Source organism: Engystomops pustulosus, chromosome 9 (genome assembly GCF_040894005.1).
Source record: "Engystomops pustulosus chromosome 9, aEngPut4.maternal, whole genome shotgun sequence".
Taxonomy (NCBI): domain Eukaryota; kingdom Metazoa; phylum Chordata; class Amphibia; order Anura; family Leptodactylidae; genus Engystomops; species Engystomops pustulosus.
In genome coordinates this window covers 35,542,071-35,559,056 of record NC_092419.1, presented here as the reverse complement: position 1 = coordinate 35,559,056, position 16,986 = coordinate 35,542,071, and the positions used below count along the sequence as shown (strand labels likewise).

Below are 16,986 nucleotides of genomic sequence, written 5' to 3'. Positions count from 1 at the left end.
GCGGATGTATAGTCCCAGTGATACAGTGTATAACATGAGGGGGATGTATAGTCCCAGTGATACAGTGTATAACATGAGGCAGATGTATAGTCCCAGTGATACAGTGTATAACATGAGGGGGATGTATAGTCCCAGTGATACATTGTATCATTCTTGTGTTCCTTCCCCATGCCTCCTTCCTGGAGCTGCGGATAGAAGACCCTCCCTCATTGGTAGATTGCTAGAAACTGCAATTGGTGAGTTCTCTGTGACTTTCTCATTGGTCAGAGGAATTTTCCAACCCAGTTTGCTTTCTCTTCCTGTCAGTGAATGTATACACTGTAGTTTGCTGCACCGAAGGCTGCTCTGTCCCACAGACTGCCACATACAAGGTCAGTGGATGCCTCTCGTGGCTTTATTCTTCATATCTTTTGTGTGTTGACTTTGCAGAGGTGTCACGTTACGAGGAATAGGTCATGGATCAGACTGACAAACTCAGCTCTGCTATACGTACATATGAGATGTGTGGGCAGTGTGCACTGTGGGGTGTATAGGACCTATGTATAGAGGGGCTGTGCCTAATACCAAATGTCTACAGCTTAACATAGTTATTGTAAATTGTAATGCGCTGTACATAGTTTTATCTGTTCCTGGGAAAGCTGGGATAATCTGTGACAACTGAGATGACTGGATTTCAACCATTCAAGGATTGATCTACATGGTTATGCAGCCACATCCCTTTATCATGTATCACTGCGTTAACAGAGATGTCATTCAGGGATCTGGGAAAGCTGGGTGATAGCTGAAATGTGTTGTGACATGAAGTTGAAAAAGATGTACTATGAATAGGCTGAATGTACAAACGAACTTGTGATAACCATGTCAGCCTACAACTCCTACACTAATGTTACAGAACGGAGACTCATAGTTGGACTAAAAACACTGGAACATGTGTTGTTCTCATGCTGGAGACAATGGATGAACCAAACATACCTTGAGAATGCTGTAGCTACACTAATGCAGGTGCATATCTTGTTTAATCCCTGATCCGAGTGGTTTTGCTCAAAAAACAATATATAAAATTCAGGACCTTGGGAAAGCTGGGTGCATACTGACTGCTGTGTTAAAGGAAACCTACCACTTGTAGTGGCAGGTTTCTGATGGAAATACCGGGCACCAGCTCGGTGCGCGCGGCTACATAGGAAGTGAATGAGAGCCGCGCGCATGGTAAGCGCCGAGCGCGTACCTGCCTGCGCCGGCTATAAAGTTTAAAAAGTGTTTTAAACCGCGATACCGCGGTTTAAAACACTAACGAAAATAAGCTCTGGCACCAGCTCACCCTGAGCTGGTGCCCGGTATTTCCATCAGAAACCTGCCACTACAAGTGGTAGGTTTCCTTTAAACGGAGATTCCTGAACGGTCCAGAGAGGACTAATCAACCTGAACTCGATGACTCATACATCAGAAATTGATTACTTCTGCTTGTCAGGGACGACACAGTGAATACAGAATTCTCTGGAGCAGTGTATAATTAGGGTAAGAGGAGAAGCGCCAGAGCAGCGATAGGAGCAACAGAGCCTCATTATCATCATTTTAGAATTGTTTTTTCAGCAAAACCACTCAGCTCAGGGATTAAACAAGATATGTTTCTGCATCAGTGTAGCTACAGCCTTCTCAAGGTATGTTTGGTTCATAATGCATGAAATCAAATGGTAGATTTCCTTTAAGACAAACGCCCCCCATGATAATGCCAACTGATTCGCAAATACGGATGGAGCATGGATGACACCTGGGTGTCATTTATGTGCTGTCCGTATTTTTCACGTTCCCATAGACTCTTATGAGGAGGCCCTGGCCTCAAAGACATCTAAGAATAGGACCCAGGCCGTCTGCATATGAATTCTTGCAGCGTGTGAAAACGGGACTGTATGTTGGCCTGATCCCACGGACTGCACACCTTGCACTGGAGGGAGTCTTTGCATTATACAGACATACGATGGAAGTGTTCTTTTGTTACGCTTAATACCTTCTTTTTGAAATCTAAAAGTCTATGTCTGAATCCCTACAGCACCGCCACAGGACAAATGAAGTATTACACAGTTCCCATTCATTCCAGATAACTCTTTCTCTGTATTGACTGTAGGTTGTTTTTTTTTTTCCTGGAGTGCCAAAGTAGGAATAGATTGTGGACCCTTATTATAGTTTTGTATGAACATAGATCGCTAACATAGAGAAATATTCCATATTCATAGTGCAGCCGCCTGCACCGTTCATGTTTATTGTCAGATTAAATCAGTGATCCCAATGATAAAATACTTGGAATACTCGACAGAGGGGATAACTGTATGTGCACATCTGCAAGGATGGAGATCGGCATGTGCCTACTGTAATTTACAGAATTCAATCAAGGCTTGTATAACCTAATATACAATGGATTGATATATGTATATCATAAATATCATATGTGCAGTAGGGAAATTTATATGTATGGCTTTAAAGGGGGTGTCCCATGTTTGAGGACTGCATGCTGACACTCCATTGGTTAAGACAGGAGCGGTAGGACTCATGCTCTACCTGCTGGTTCATTTGCTTAATGAGAAAGAGACTTGGGTTCTCATAAACGGTGGGATAACTCCAGTGGTAGCAGCCATAGCAGCTGCTATGGGGCCCACAGTGTCAGGGGGCCCAGTCATCCTACCTGACACACTAAAGAGTGGATGATGTGCACCATTATATACATATTATGCTGCCCATTGTACAGCATAGTATGTATATAATAAATATGTGTTGCGTATATGCTGTATTTGTGTATGGTATGTTTATATACTTTATGTGTGTGCTATTATATGCTATATGTGTATGGTGTGTTTATATACTTTATGTGTGCATATATGCTGTATATTTGTATATGGCACCTTATGTGTGTGTATATGCTCGCTATGTGAACTTGTCACAGCCCCCTTAGTCTTTGTTCACATCTGCACTATAGCTTCTGTTCAATAATGGAAGTCAAGACATACTACTGAATCCATTGTAGGACAGATTAATAGATGGGGGGGGGGGGATGATTGACCATGCTTGTACATTGCATATTTCTAAAATCTATTTAAAAATCTGCAGTTGATTCCAGGCATGAAAATTTTACTTATTTTCACTTGCCCTTCTGACGGAGTTCACCGAAAGTGCATTTTGCCGCGATTCACTAAGATTGTGCACCCGATATCCTGCATGTGTCGCTACCCCGCTGAGGTCCGACAGAGTTCACCTTCTTTTAAGTGGTGTGTGTAATTGCTTGGGCTTGCGCCAAGTTAAATTCCGCGGTTCGTCCGAATCAGTGGGATCATCCGACGGCCCATGCACCGATTTGTGTCGAATGGAAGTGACACAAACCCTGTGCATGCACCTGTTGAATACCTGTCAAAGCTGTGCAAATCCCAAAAAAGATGAACAGTCAGCTTTTAAAAATCATTCAGCCAAGCCTTAGGGTACGGTCACATGGTGTGTTCTTGGTCCGTCCTTGGTGTGTATTAAAACGGACTGAATGTGCATGTGTTTTTGCATGTTTATTATGCGTTTGGCTGGTTTAAATCCGTTTTCCAAATTTCTGGAAGTGTAAGCAGCTGTATTAACATTTTCACAGCTCCTTACACTTTTAGAAAGGAAGAAAAATGGGTTCAAACACATGGTAAACATACAATAGTGCATGCCTTTTCAGTGAGTTTAAAAATGGGCGCAGAAGGGACGCTGTGACTGCACCCTTACCCTTGTTGAGATCGGAGATGTGTATCAGTTGTACTGTACACTTATGAAGGGTATTGGCCAGATTGTGGGGTTGGGTAGGGGTGAGGGAGTTGAGGTCTTCATTGTATGGCTTTTTGTTACTATGTATGATATCTTTTATTCTACAATTGTCAAAAAATTACTGTATGTAACATTTCCTGTAATTTGTTTGACAATACAGAGGTTTCTGCTTAAAATAAGACACATTGTCATTCACATTAGATCATGTAGAGGTCTATGGGGAGGAGAGGGGGAGATTTGAGCCGTATCTATGTAATAAGAGAATATACACAGACAGAGGCTGCTACAGCAAAGTAGTGTGTTTCTATCTCTCCCGACTGCTTTATTCGCATCAATATACAGTGTATAACAGTAGCCATCTTTATTAGGATTTTCCTTGTTATTGATATCAATGCCCTTATAGGAAACCTACCATTTGATTTGATGCATTATGAAGCAAACATACCTTGAGAATGCTGTAGCTACACTGATGCAGGATCATATCTTGGTTAATCCCTGTGCTGAGTGGTTTTGCTGATAAAACGGATATTATGATAATGAAGCTTTGCCCCTTCTATCGTTTCTTCAGCGCTTGGGTCATGTGCGTTTTTCTCTGCAGGAGATGATGCAATCATTTTTCTCCCTGCCAGACAGAATAATCAATTTCTGCACCATCCCCCAGCTACTATGTATGAGTGGTCCAGCTCGGGTTGATTAGTCATACTTGACTAACCTCCATTTGTACTTCCAAGCTCCCGTGTGTAATGTGTTGATCGAGGAAGCCATGCTGACCCAGCTTTGCCAAGGTCCTGAATGTTATAATTATTTTTTCAGCAAAACCACTCAGCTCAGGGATTAACCAAGAGATGCATCAGTGTAGCTACAGCATTCTGAAGGTATATTTACTTCATAATGCATTAAATCTAATGGTAGATTTACTTTAAACCTTTCTAAATAGCTATTCTTGTCAGCCTCTTTTTCCTAAACTATACAGTGGACAGAGTCAAAAACAGAAGCCTTCAAGTCAGGGGTAGCTGAGCTGCAATCAGGGCCGGTTCTAGACAAAGTGGGGCCCTGGGCAAAACTAAAAGTGGGGCCCCAAAATAAAACTATTTTATGAACAGTCACAGTCAGCAAGAGGCTCCCTTTAGTATGGTAATACAAACTGTAATTTTGGAGAATTTTAGTGGTTAGCACTACAGCCTTGCAGCGCTGGTCAAAGAGTTTGTATGTTCTCTCTGTGACTGTGTGGGTTTCCTCCATGTCCTCCGGTTTCTTCCCACACTCCAAAAAATTACAGGTTGGTTGATTAGACTGTGAGGCCCATTGGGGACAGGGACCGATATTTTCTGAAAGCAGACACTTGCCCCATTTTCAAAATTGCATCAAAGAGTTTATAGACCTCGGCGCCTTCATGCAATTTTGATTCAAACTGAAACATTTTATGAAATATACTTAAAATTTGAGTTTGATGGCAAAAAAATTGTTCCAAACAGAAAATATTTGCCTTCACATCTCCGAAATGTAATACATGGACATTTGTAGAGTTTACATATGTGCCCTATTGATATGTTCACATAAATCCACATAATATCATTAAAACTGTAATAACTAGATATCTGCTTTTCAGCTAGAAATTTTAAGTCACAACCTGCAAAATATATCAATAAAACAGAATAAAAAGTAAAGGTGCCATAAAACCTATAGAATTTTGAAAGCAGACAACCAGGCGATGCATTTGGCAATTAACATTCAAAATTTCCTCTAAAATATGTACAAATCCAGATACTTATATAAAGAAAATCTACTTTCCTAAAACAGTAAGATGTGAGGAGGATCATACAGACCCCACGTGTGTATATTCACCAAAATATGCAGCAAAGGGAACTGCAGAAAATTCACACACATGTATCATTGTCTGTTCCTTACACAATAGTAACCCAAATAAATAACTATATATCCATAAACCAAGCTAATGAGATAACAAAAGTCACTTTTAGATGTCGCCATTGTATTATCCGCACAATAACAGAACCCTCCGCGCTTCATAAGAATCTGAGTGAGAACGTCATAACATCGGTGGAAATAATGGAGGATGGTGGGAAATGAAAACTTTATTCCAGAACATGTGAGTGTTTTTGGTGTTACATATAACTTTATGGACATGTTCTGGGTCACGGTGTAGTCACATTAGGCGAAGAGGATCAAACGTTCATTGTAAGGTAAACTATCACAAAATAAAATGCAATAAGAGAGAAAGTGTGAGAGGGCTTAAAAACATGAATATTAGTTGATATTATTCCTTCTCAAAATGTAGTAACATATAAAGTGAATATTTCCATTATCTGTGAGGTGCAGCAGCTCCTGTGTGCAGCAAATTCTCCCTGTAGCTGCCGGTTAAGAATCTGGAAGGGGGGAGGACATTTCAGGGGGCTGTATCTCTGGCTCTGTGACACATAGAACCTCACTTCTTTTTTTCTATGAAAGAAGAGAGTCTCCTCTTTTATATGAATCTAATTTTGTGTTTCTAAGTGTTAGGAAAACAGAGCTATTAACTGTTAAAATGCCGTCAGGAGTGATTTTTATATATAAATGGCACCTGATATTCTCACTTTAAACCTGAATATCTCTGGATCCAGAGCACCTAGAAACAAAATTCAAGATTCATTTGAAAGAAGAGATTCTCCCCTTTCAGGGGGCCCTGGGCAATTGCCCCCTTTGCCTACCCTTAGCGCCGGCCCTGGCTGCAATAACTCTTCATGACCACCACACAATGAATGGGGCTGTGCTTATGGGTCCATTGTCTGTGTGCGTTCTGGTGCTGTACAGTGGAGGTGCTGGGTGTTAAGTCTCTACCAATAATGCTTGTAAAAGTAAATTTCTGGAAGACAGGAATATGAAATGTATACATTTCTTATAGGCCACTATGAATATTACTTAGATATAATATAACTCTTTGTATAAGCTGTGATATGTGTTACAGTAAATCTAGAAGTAGGTCATTGTTGAGTGTTATGCATATGATGCTGAAGAACACAAGACACATGGAATGATTAATTATCACTGATACGTGTTACCAAAGTGACCATGGCAACCTAATGCTATCCTTGTGTTCTTTCTTCTAAGTGTCTATCCGTCATATACTGTCTGTCTGTCTGTCCTCACATATCCTGAATTTTTTTCTTACGTCTTTTAGTTTGTTGCGGAGCCAAAGAGTGAAGCTGACTGCCTGGAAAACATCCGCGAGTTCCTAAGAGCATGTAGTCCTCTCCGTGTGGAGGTGAGTTGAGCTATCACTTACCCCTGTATTATACATGAGGCTGCTCTACCTGTGTTCTGCAGGTAACATCAGAAGACTATTCTTGCTTTAACTAGGTTACCTCACTTCTGTACAGTGTAAAAGATCCTGTTCATACGAAGTGCAAAGAGGTGAATGATTTCTACATCTTTAAAATCTAACTTTATGGGTAGGAGGTTTTAGTAGTTGACAGTCTAATTTGGATCACCTATTTGGAGAACAGACAGTCCTGGGGTTTACGTATAAAATAGGTTCCGTAGGTTTGTTCTTAAGTTGAATTTGTATGTAAGTCGAAACTATATATTTTATAATTGTAGCTCCAAGCCCAAATTTTTTTTTTGCCCCAGTGACAATTGGTGTTTCAAAATTTTTTTTGCTCTAATGGGACCAGGGATTATCAATAAAGCTTCATTACAGACACTTTACAGGTGATCATTGCAGTCTGGGACTATATTAACATCCAGAGAGCTTCACCAGAGGTCACAGTGGGCAGAGGGGTCTGTCTGTAACTAGAGGTCGTCTGTAAGTCGGGTGTCCTTAAGTAGGGAACCCCCTGTACATGAATTATTAATATTAATCGGGTTTATTCTTTCCAAATGACAGGGATAACACAATTATAATAAGGTGTCTAATGAGGAAGAGCTTTGTTTTATATTAAAAAGATGTAGTTTTGAGTTTGGGAGCCTGCCCCGATTTACATGATTGACAGATCTCTCCCTATTACCTAGACTGGGCGAGATCTGTCAGTCCATGCCCAGCTTCATGTCCATGCTGTCTGAACCAAAAATGACAAGTTCCCTTAAAAATTCCTTCCAGTTCTTCTGCAATATATGAAAATAGAATGTTAAAAATTTTCTAAAAATGACAACCTTTGCTTGTTTTTCTCCTTTCAGTTACTGTATAGCTGACACGCTGCTGTGGCTTGTCAGAGGAATGTACATGATGGGGAATGATGGTATATTTTGTCTGCCTGATTATCTCTAGGTCTGGCATGTTGCTGCAGAATACACTATCTCTGCTCTTTTTATCTATTTGCCACCATTCCTCTCCTTACAAATTAGAGAAACTAATAAAGTATAAGACAGTTTAAGGGGGGGGGAGATTTATCTCTGACTTTTTGGTATAAAAAAGAGGCAAAAAAATAATTGCAACTTTATTTAAAATAATTCCAAAAAAATTGCAAGGTCACTCCCCTCCCCTCCTGACGTATGTGCTGTTGCAATAATTTTACTGAACTTGCGATTATTTTATGAATTCCCAGAGAGGTTTTTTTTAAAGGGCCAACACCACCAAGAAATCTGAAAAGCAGAGAAGCTCCAAAGGCAGATACAGAACTATGGCAAAGAGCCTGCGTAATGATAACTCTCCCCCTAAGAATCTAAAAGACATCAAAATATTCTTCATTATTTGTCTACTGCTGTGTGCCAGGCATGGTAGACTCAGGGCCAGGGTCAGCTGGAGGGTACAGTTCGATTTTAACGCATGTGTTTTCAAACAGCTGAAGAGGAGATTTGCCTAATTACATTGGTGTGAACATTGGGGGTCATTTACTAAGGGGCCGATTCGACGTGTTACCCGAATATTTCCGATTTGCGGCGATTTTCCCTGAATTGCCCCGGGATTTTGGCGCACGCGATCGGATTGTGGCGCATCGGCGCTGGCATGCATGCCACGGAAATTGGGGGGTGTGGCCGAACGAAAACCCAGCGGATTCAGAAAAACCGCTGCATTAAAAAAAAAGAAAAGTGTCACGGAGCTTGCACTTGCCTTCACTAGGAATAGGCCGGTGAACTTGAGTGCGTTCCGATGCTCTTCAGCGCAGCAGCGTCACCTGGTGGACGTCGGACAAACTGCCTTAATGAATCCCGGCCGGACCCGAATCCACCGCAGAGAACGTGCCACTGGATCGCGAATGGACCGGGTAAGTAAATCTGCACCATAGTGTTTACAAAATGCATGTTTTAAAGCTTTGTTAACACAACGTTAACAGGTGTGTTTGTTAATGCTTTGTTAACGTATATGTTAACATTGCGTTACCACCTGCATTTTGTAAATGCGATGTTGACAACAATTTATGCAAATCTCTTCTTCAGCTGTTTGAATACACATGCCTTGGACGCAAACAAAACGCAACGTGTGACCGCAGCCCTACAGTGTATATGTCCCCATCTTTCTCTAGCCTTGTAGAAATTTTGTCTCCACAAAATCCTGTGTGACCCCAGGTTATAAAAGGCCGCTGGGATAACACCTATATGCGTAGTATTGCGTAAATGATTCGGCAGGAAATTTTCTACTGTGTTTACACACGTATGTTACATACACACGTTCTGCACAAGTACACCTTGCAAATATATTTATATACCAGCAAACTACTGGTAAGATTAACAAAAAAATAAACTACAGATACTCGCCTGTGCTCCTCTTCATTCCAATCCCGGTGCTGGTCCTCTTTAATCTTGACGCACCTGGAAAAAAGACCTCTAATTATAATTCCTTTATTTATATAGCGCCTATAGATTACGCAGCACTGCACAGAGCTTGCCAAATCAGTCCCAGTCCCCAATGGGGCTCACAATCTAATCAGCCTACCAGTATGTTTTGGAGTGTGGGAGTAAACCAGAGGACCCGGTGGAAACCCATGTAAACACGGAGAGAATATACAAACTCAAATGCAGATGTTGTCCTGGGACTTGAACCCAGGAACCCACTCCCTGAATTAAGTTACCAGAGACTAGAAGCTCCTGCTGATGTAACTTAAAAAAATTAAAGGCAAAAGTTGCAGGGGGTGGCAGGTTTACCTTACACCCTAAGGGTGATGTCACACTTGGTGTTTTTAGTGCGTTTTTAAGCATGCGGTTTTTAGTCCATTTTTGTCAGTTTTTCATGGGTTTTGCTGTTAACAACCTGTTAATTTATTAAGATAATTGGGAAAAACTAACAAAAACTGTCAAAAACGCATACATTTTAAAACTGACTAAAAGCACCACGTGTGACATCACCCTAATACTGTACCCCTCTAATACTCTACTTATTGTTGAGAACCCATTTTTCACATGATTAAATTGGCCTAAATTATTGCAAAATTCAAGGGTGCCCTGATGCGTCCAGAGATGGTATAGATTCATGTAGCACATGTCGTACAGTGAGGCATATAAGTTTGTGGTATGTTGAAAGTCTTTAGGCAAATATCTGAAATATCTTGGGTTCTGAAATACACACCTTGCAGGTAGCGGCGGGGGGGGGGGGGGGTTAATGGTGATGGATCACCTGTGCTTTCTCTGGGCATCCGTTATTTTGAGACTGGAATGTGTGGACGTATGTTTCCATGGAATGATAGACTGATACATTGAACTTGCACTTTTTCCCCAGTTATTTGAAGCGCACGACCTTTATGCTGGTGAGAACTTTTCGAAGATATTGAACACACTTACTGCTGTCAACAGAGCCACCGAAGGTAAGGCGTCCACATCCAGCTACAGGTCAGCGTTGTGTAGTAGTAAATTTGTCTTTAAGGGCGCTTTCACACGGTGCGTTTGGTTGCGTTTTCATTGCGTTTTGAAATGCGTTGGAACAGCTGAGGAGAAGTGATTTGCCTAATTACATTACTGTCAACACTTGCGTTTACACATCGTAAAACATAATGTTAACACATGCGGTTTTGTTAACATTATGTAAACCTGTACTTTAATAAAATGCATGTGTTAACAAAACGAATAATGGTAACACATTGTTATATCAGGGAGATATGACCATAAGGGTCTTTTGATTCACGAGGCTTTAACCATCCTCGTCCACATTGCAAAAGTGAGTTCCGAATTAAATGAGTCTGTGTCCAGCGCTGGAATTTGACTAACTTGAATGAAAAGACAAGACCTGTCCTTGCAGGAAGTTAGCAACAAGACTGATAAGTTTATTGAGGGACGGACATTTATAGAAAACCATAAGGCACTTTACATAAGGCGTGTAATTAGGAAAGCAGCAACTATAATTGGGTGTTCTCACCCAGGAAATGTAACACTATTGGATGTAAGCACACAAAGGAGTCTAATACTATTGGCTACATGCAAATACTGAAACTTCACATAAACCAAATGTCAAGATGTCCACCTGGATACCTTCCACTAGGTGGTGCAAGTGAGCACTAAGTCTTTGTTTGCAGAGGGAAACACCCAAACTTAGTTATCACTACACAAAGTTATGTGAAATAATGCTGAATCTTTAAAATGTCCGACAATATGTAAGATGGCGTCTGAGTCCAGTGTAATATCTTTAATATTTCCCCCCTTTTGAGCTTTGCATGGCCTGTAACTGTTGTCCAGAGTGACCTCCTCAAACTCCAGGTACCCACAGGTAGGCTAAACCCTTACCTGCTGGACTTGTTAACTCTTCACCAGATCCCCTGGAGGCCAGTCACTCGGGGGTTACAGGCCTGCATACTCAAATTACATAATTGTGTTTCCATAGTTTATGAGTTTATTAACAGGCTGGTTCTTCAACAAGACGGTATCCTCCACACCGGGACTTCTCCTGTCATGGTTCTTACCACCTGGACGGCCGTCTGGAACATGGTGGACTTGATGAGGGGGACCACACAACACGTAATAAGTGACGAGAGCAAAATCACAATCCCCAATATCACCCCCCCTTAAAGGAAAACCCTTCCAATCCCCCACCCACAAAGTGAATGACAAAATGTCCACCCCAGAGTTTCTCTTGAGTTCCCTGGACAGTCCTTCAATCTCTTCAAGTGCATGGGTAATGGATCCATAGGGGGCGAGGTCATCCTGGATGTACATGCGACAAGCCACTCCCACCATCTTACAGACTCCTCCCTTCTCAGCAAGGATCATGTCCAAAGCCGTGCGGTTCTGGGAAGCATCTCGGATACAATCACAAATCTCTGTTGATTACAATACAACCAGTTAACCCAACCAACATCTTTACTCATAGCTATCTGGGGAATAATGGACTCTACACCTGCCCATATCTGATTGTGGGCCTTGTACTCATCTGGGACCCCCCTTGGTGCTCCCACTGTATCTATATAAACGTTGTCATCTAGGTGCTTCTCTCTCAGACCTCCAGAATCCTTTGGGATTCTCTACCTTTACTTTGTGTCCGATCAAACTTATCCCTGGGGATCACGAGGAAGGAATGCACAAGTGTTATCACAGCACACTCACCTTCCCAGCCTCTAGGCCGGACCTGACTCTCCTATCCCCACAAATTCTGTACACATCAGACACTGCTAATACAGGGTTACCTGTGCTGTCAATGTTATAGAAGGTCATTGTCTTGTTGCACCAACCGTAGGTAAAGTCTCCTACCCTGGGGGCATCCTGGTCACCCCTATAGTTACAGTGATAGTCATGCTTGGGGTGTCCCTGAGCATACAGTCAGTCAGAAGAGACCAGCTAGCAGGAAGAATAAGTAAGCATGGAAGCGTGCTGACTTCCCTCTAGATTCACAGATGTGGCACTGGTCAGCAGGACTTGGAAAGGACCATCTTAGCGAGGCTCCAGACTCTCTCTCTGGTGTCTCTTTACCATCACATAGTCTCCGGGCTTCAGGTTATGTATCCTGAGGTCTCTGTCTGGATCTGAAAAAGGAATCAGAAACACTTTTGCGGACCTTTTCCAAGGCCTGGCTCAACTGTGGCATATTCCACCTTGTTTCCTGCCATCAGCTATAGGGTCTATGGGAAGTAGAGGCCTAGTCTGGGTGCACAGCCAAAAAATACTTCAAAGGGGGACAATCCCATCTTTCTGTTGGGGGTGGTCCTAACTGAATGGTGGGCAGCAGAAAAGCACTCGCACCATGGTTTCCCTCTTACTTCCATGGCCTCCTGGATCTCTAACTTAAGAGTGCAGCTTAATTTTCCGATCCCACCACTAACTTGGGAAGGGTAAGGGTTGTGCAGGGTCTGCTCTACACCCAGGAGGGACAAGGCTTCAGGTCTTTACCTGTCCAGTGAAGTGGGTTCTGCGACCGGACTCTATGGTCTCCGGAAGTCCAAACCTGCAGAAAAATCTCACTCACCAACTTCTTTGCCTCAGCTCTGGCAGTAGCCTTGGTCATGAGAAAAGCTTCTGGCCACCCTGGAAAGAGATCAGTGCACACAGGCACGTATTCCTACGTGCCACTTTTGGTAGCTGGATAAAATCCATCTGCAGTCTTTGGAAGGGATACAGCGGCTTGGGTGTCACCTTCTGTGGGGTCTTTACCACCTTACCCGGGCTGTGGCGGGCACAGACTATACAGGCTTTCACTAGTCTTGTGACAGGGGTAGTAATGCCCGGGGCAAACCACTTATGGTTTATGAGTACTAGCATGGCCATTTTGGATGTGTATGTGTCCGTAGGCTACTTGACTTACTGTCGGGTGCAGGGCTCCGGGCAGGCACACCCTCTCTCCCAGCATCCAGGTCCCATAGGCATCTGGGCTCCAGCTTTCCTCCACACTCCCTTCACTTCTGATGACTCTCGGGCCACCAGGGACTGGAACACCTGTGGATCAAACTTTTAGCTCAGAACTCACCGCTGAGACTTCAGGACAGTCTCCGGGCTCCATCTGTGCAGCTGCCTTCACCATCCCGTCAGCCACATACTTGCCCTTGGCTTGTGGAGTTACCAAATTGTGTGTGCTTTTAGTTTTACTATCCCCACCTCTTGTGGAAGAAAGAGAGCATCCATGAGCTCTTTAACCAGCGTGCCATGCTTAACGGGGTTCCATGCAGAGGTGAGGAAATCTCTAGTTTTCCATATGGGTTCATAGTCGTGTTTAGACCCCAGGACTATACCTTGAGTATAGATGTTTGTCCTTTTACCTTCCACCAGCTGTAGCGCTTCCCTGAGTGCCGTCACTTCACCTCCTGCGCTGATCTGTGTGGAGGGAGTGGTTCTGCTTGTACTACCTCATGTGCGCCACTGACCACTGTATATCCAGTGTAGAACCGTCTGTCTTCTCCTGCAGACCTGGAGCCACCTATGAGAAAAAAACTCAACATCTGCATTAATCACCCTTCTCTCCCCCCTCTCTGAATCCTGGAAGACTGGCGATAGAACGAAGGATTCAGAGCTTTGCACCTTGTCAGTGTGTCCTGGGGCATCAGGAGTGCACACTGGAGTCTGAGCGGTCTGGCCTTTGCTCAGATGATTGGGCTGTACTTGGGTGAGGACACTGTGCAAGGTATATGGCGTTTGCACTGTATCTGAGTGATCTAGGATCAACTCACTGGCCTCACTTCTGCAGCTACTGACACATGAGGGGCTCCCCTCACGACTGAGTCTAACTGGGCCTAATAGTGGGCCACTGGGGAGGCCACCACGTTCCTGGACTCGACACCTGTGGCGTGGCCTAGATACTCAGTGCAAAATAAAACATAAGTTTGATCCAGTGGGATGTGCCTAGGGCCAGTGCAGACAGGATTTGCCACCTTAAGGCTATGGAATGCATCAATTGCCTCCTGACTAAGGGCAAATGGAGAAGAGGCAATTCAATTATCAAGGGGCAACATTAGGCTGGGGGCAGCAGACCTTATCCTAGGCCTGCAGGAGCTGGCCAGTCCTAGAAACATGTGAAGAGGCTTAAGGACTCAGGGCAGGGGCATATTCTGGACTGCCAGCTTTCTTTCCTCTGTCAGGTGTCTGCCTGTGGCTGAGAAGCAGTGGTCTAGGAAGACCACCTTCTCCTGGCGGTACTGGAGTTTGTCTCAGGAAACTTTACAACCCTTCTGGAACAGAAAACACATAAGGTCAATAAATGCATCCTGGCAAACAACAACAGTTGATCCTCCGCATACTGAAAAGGAGAACATCCAGTAAGGGGCTAGTCTGCCAGTCTACTCCCTGTAGGGCTGTGTAGTATGGAGTACTGGCTGGGGGAGTTTTACCTCCCCTTGTGGGAATCTACATTGGATATACTGAAATACTACACTGGTAAAGGCAAATAGGTACTTGTAATCCTCATGTAGGGGCACAGAGAGGAAAACATTTGCCAACAGGGAAGAGTTTTACAATGAAAGGCACTAACTCTATTTGGGGGGGGGGGGGGGGGGGGGCTTTCAGAAGAGGGGGACTCTTCTTGCTGACATCCTTGTCCATTACCACCCCCCTTGTCCCGCCCTGTTGGGGCCGTCTACGTTTCCTAGAGTGTGTCTCTTTGTATTCTTATCACAAGCAAATTCCTTTAAGTCTTTTAGATTGTCAGCTCTGTTTCCCCCACTCAACACAGATGCTTTCTGTGTGCTTCAAGGCCACTTCTCACAGACATAGATAAGACAAAGCAAAGCCCAGCTGCCCACAGATCTCCCCCTGATTAACTCTTTCAACTCCAGAAAGCAGGTACCAGAGACATTGCAACACTTTTTCTAGTAATTTTTCTGCAATTGTCAAGATCAAATAAGTTTAAAAATAAAAAAATAAAATAAACAAACAGCGTTGCACACTCAAGACCCTTAGCAAATGTTTGAAATTGGTGAAAATATTCACCTGCCGGCATTTATTTCAAACATCCGCCAGGATGCCTCAAGGGTGAAGCTGCTGCTATCCTAGAACCAGCCTACAGTATAGAGTTATAGGCAATTCACTTTCAGGGACTTGAAAAGAATATACTGTCTTAAGATGGCCACCACTAAAAGATGGTAGGGCGTGTCATCTTCTCTAACCCCCCAGATACGGGGGTGGAGTCTAAGAGGGTGCTGGTCTGCATTCCAGCACTCTCTAGGATTCCTGTCCCTCTGTCCTGGTCCGTCCGTAGTCACTGGTCTAAGTCTCCAGTAATCAACCCCATCCACTTTCCTTTGTCATTAACTCTCTACTTACATCAAAACAACCTTCTGCCTGGGTGTGCCACTTTTTGTCTTTGAGCCAGCCACCATTTTCATCAAGTGCTGTCTCCTACCTCTGCACACTCAGGGGATCATCTAACATACCCAAAAACTTCAATACCTCATAACTTCCTTTTACTCACTCTTTACCTTTCCTGTGAGACTCTATGTCAGTTGCCTTCTTAGGTCTGCAGTGTCCAGCTACAGTCTTACTTTGCTCACTACCCATTTTGTGGAATCTGTGGAATACCTGATTTTGTTCAAGGGCTATAGATATCCTCCGTACATACAGCTCCAGACTACCCCGCTAACTATCAGTAAGTACAAATTAGAGACCTTCACACAGTATTTCAGAAATCAAGGAGAACCCTCAACTGTAAAATTCCTGTCAGTGTCCTTCCTGCCTCTACTGTCCTTTCCGCATTACGGGGCTGCATCAATCCCGAAGGAACGATACGTAAATTTGGCCAGAATTTGTCTCTGCAAACTTCCAGATTCTGTCCGCGCTTACATGAACAAAAATCTCCACCATCACAAACTTTCTGAACTATCTCAACAATCCACAAGAGGGCACTGCAGACCTTTCTCTACAACACACACAGGTTCTCAAAAAGTTTTATAACACACTTTGCAGGGGTCCTTTATCATCATTACAGTGAACTCAGGTTATAGTGAACAGTTTAAATAAATTGCACACACACAGGCAACCTTACTCTGTCTAACCATTCCATGAAGTGAAGTGACATATCAAGGTAATTTTAAATTGCTTACCTCGGGTGCACCATTGTCAGTTCAGTTCACAAGAGCGGCACAGACTAATATGAAGCTTGCCTCAGTGGTCAGCTGTCCACACCTGAGCCCCGCGTCGGGCGTCAATTATCAGGGAGATATGACCATAAGGGTCTTTTGATTCACGAGGCTTTAACCATCCTCATCCACATTGCAAAAGTGAGTTCCGAATTAAATGAGTCTGTGTCCAGCGCTGGAATTTGACTAACTTGAATGAAAAGACAAGACCTGTCCTTGCAGGAAGTTAGCAACAAGACTGATAAGTTTATTGAGGGACGGACATTTATAGAAAACCATAAGGCACTTTACATAA

At 43.3% G+C, this 16,986-nt stretch overlaps 1 protein-coding gene across 3 annotated transcripts in view; it reads left to right on the top strand.

The window, feature by feature from the left end:
* The window catches only part of ARHGEF6 (Rac/Cdc42 guanine nucleotide exchange factor 6), a 91,550-nt gene that overhangs the window by 7,975 nt on the left and 66,589 nt on the right, over positions 1-16,986 (top strand). For 2 of the 3 annotated variants that reach the window (XM_072125313.1, XM_072125314.1), the window contains exons 2-3: positions 6,956-7,039; positions 10,427-10,511. In XM_072125313.1, the coding sequence (XP_071981414.1) occupies positions 6,956-7,039; positions 10,427-10,511 (169 nt within the window). Of the gene's footprint in view, positions 1-295; positions 372-6,955; positions 7,040-10,426; positions 10,512-16,986 lie in introns of those variants that run through there. The other variant, XM_072125315.1, reaches the window with a different exon arrangement.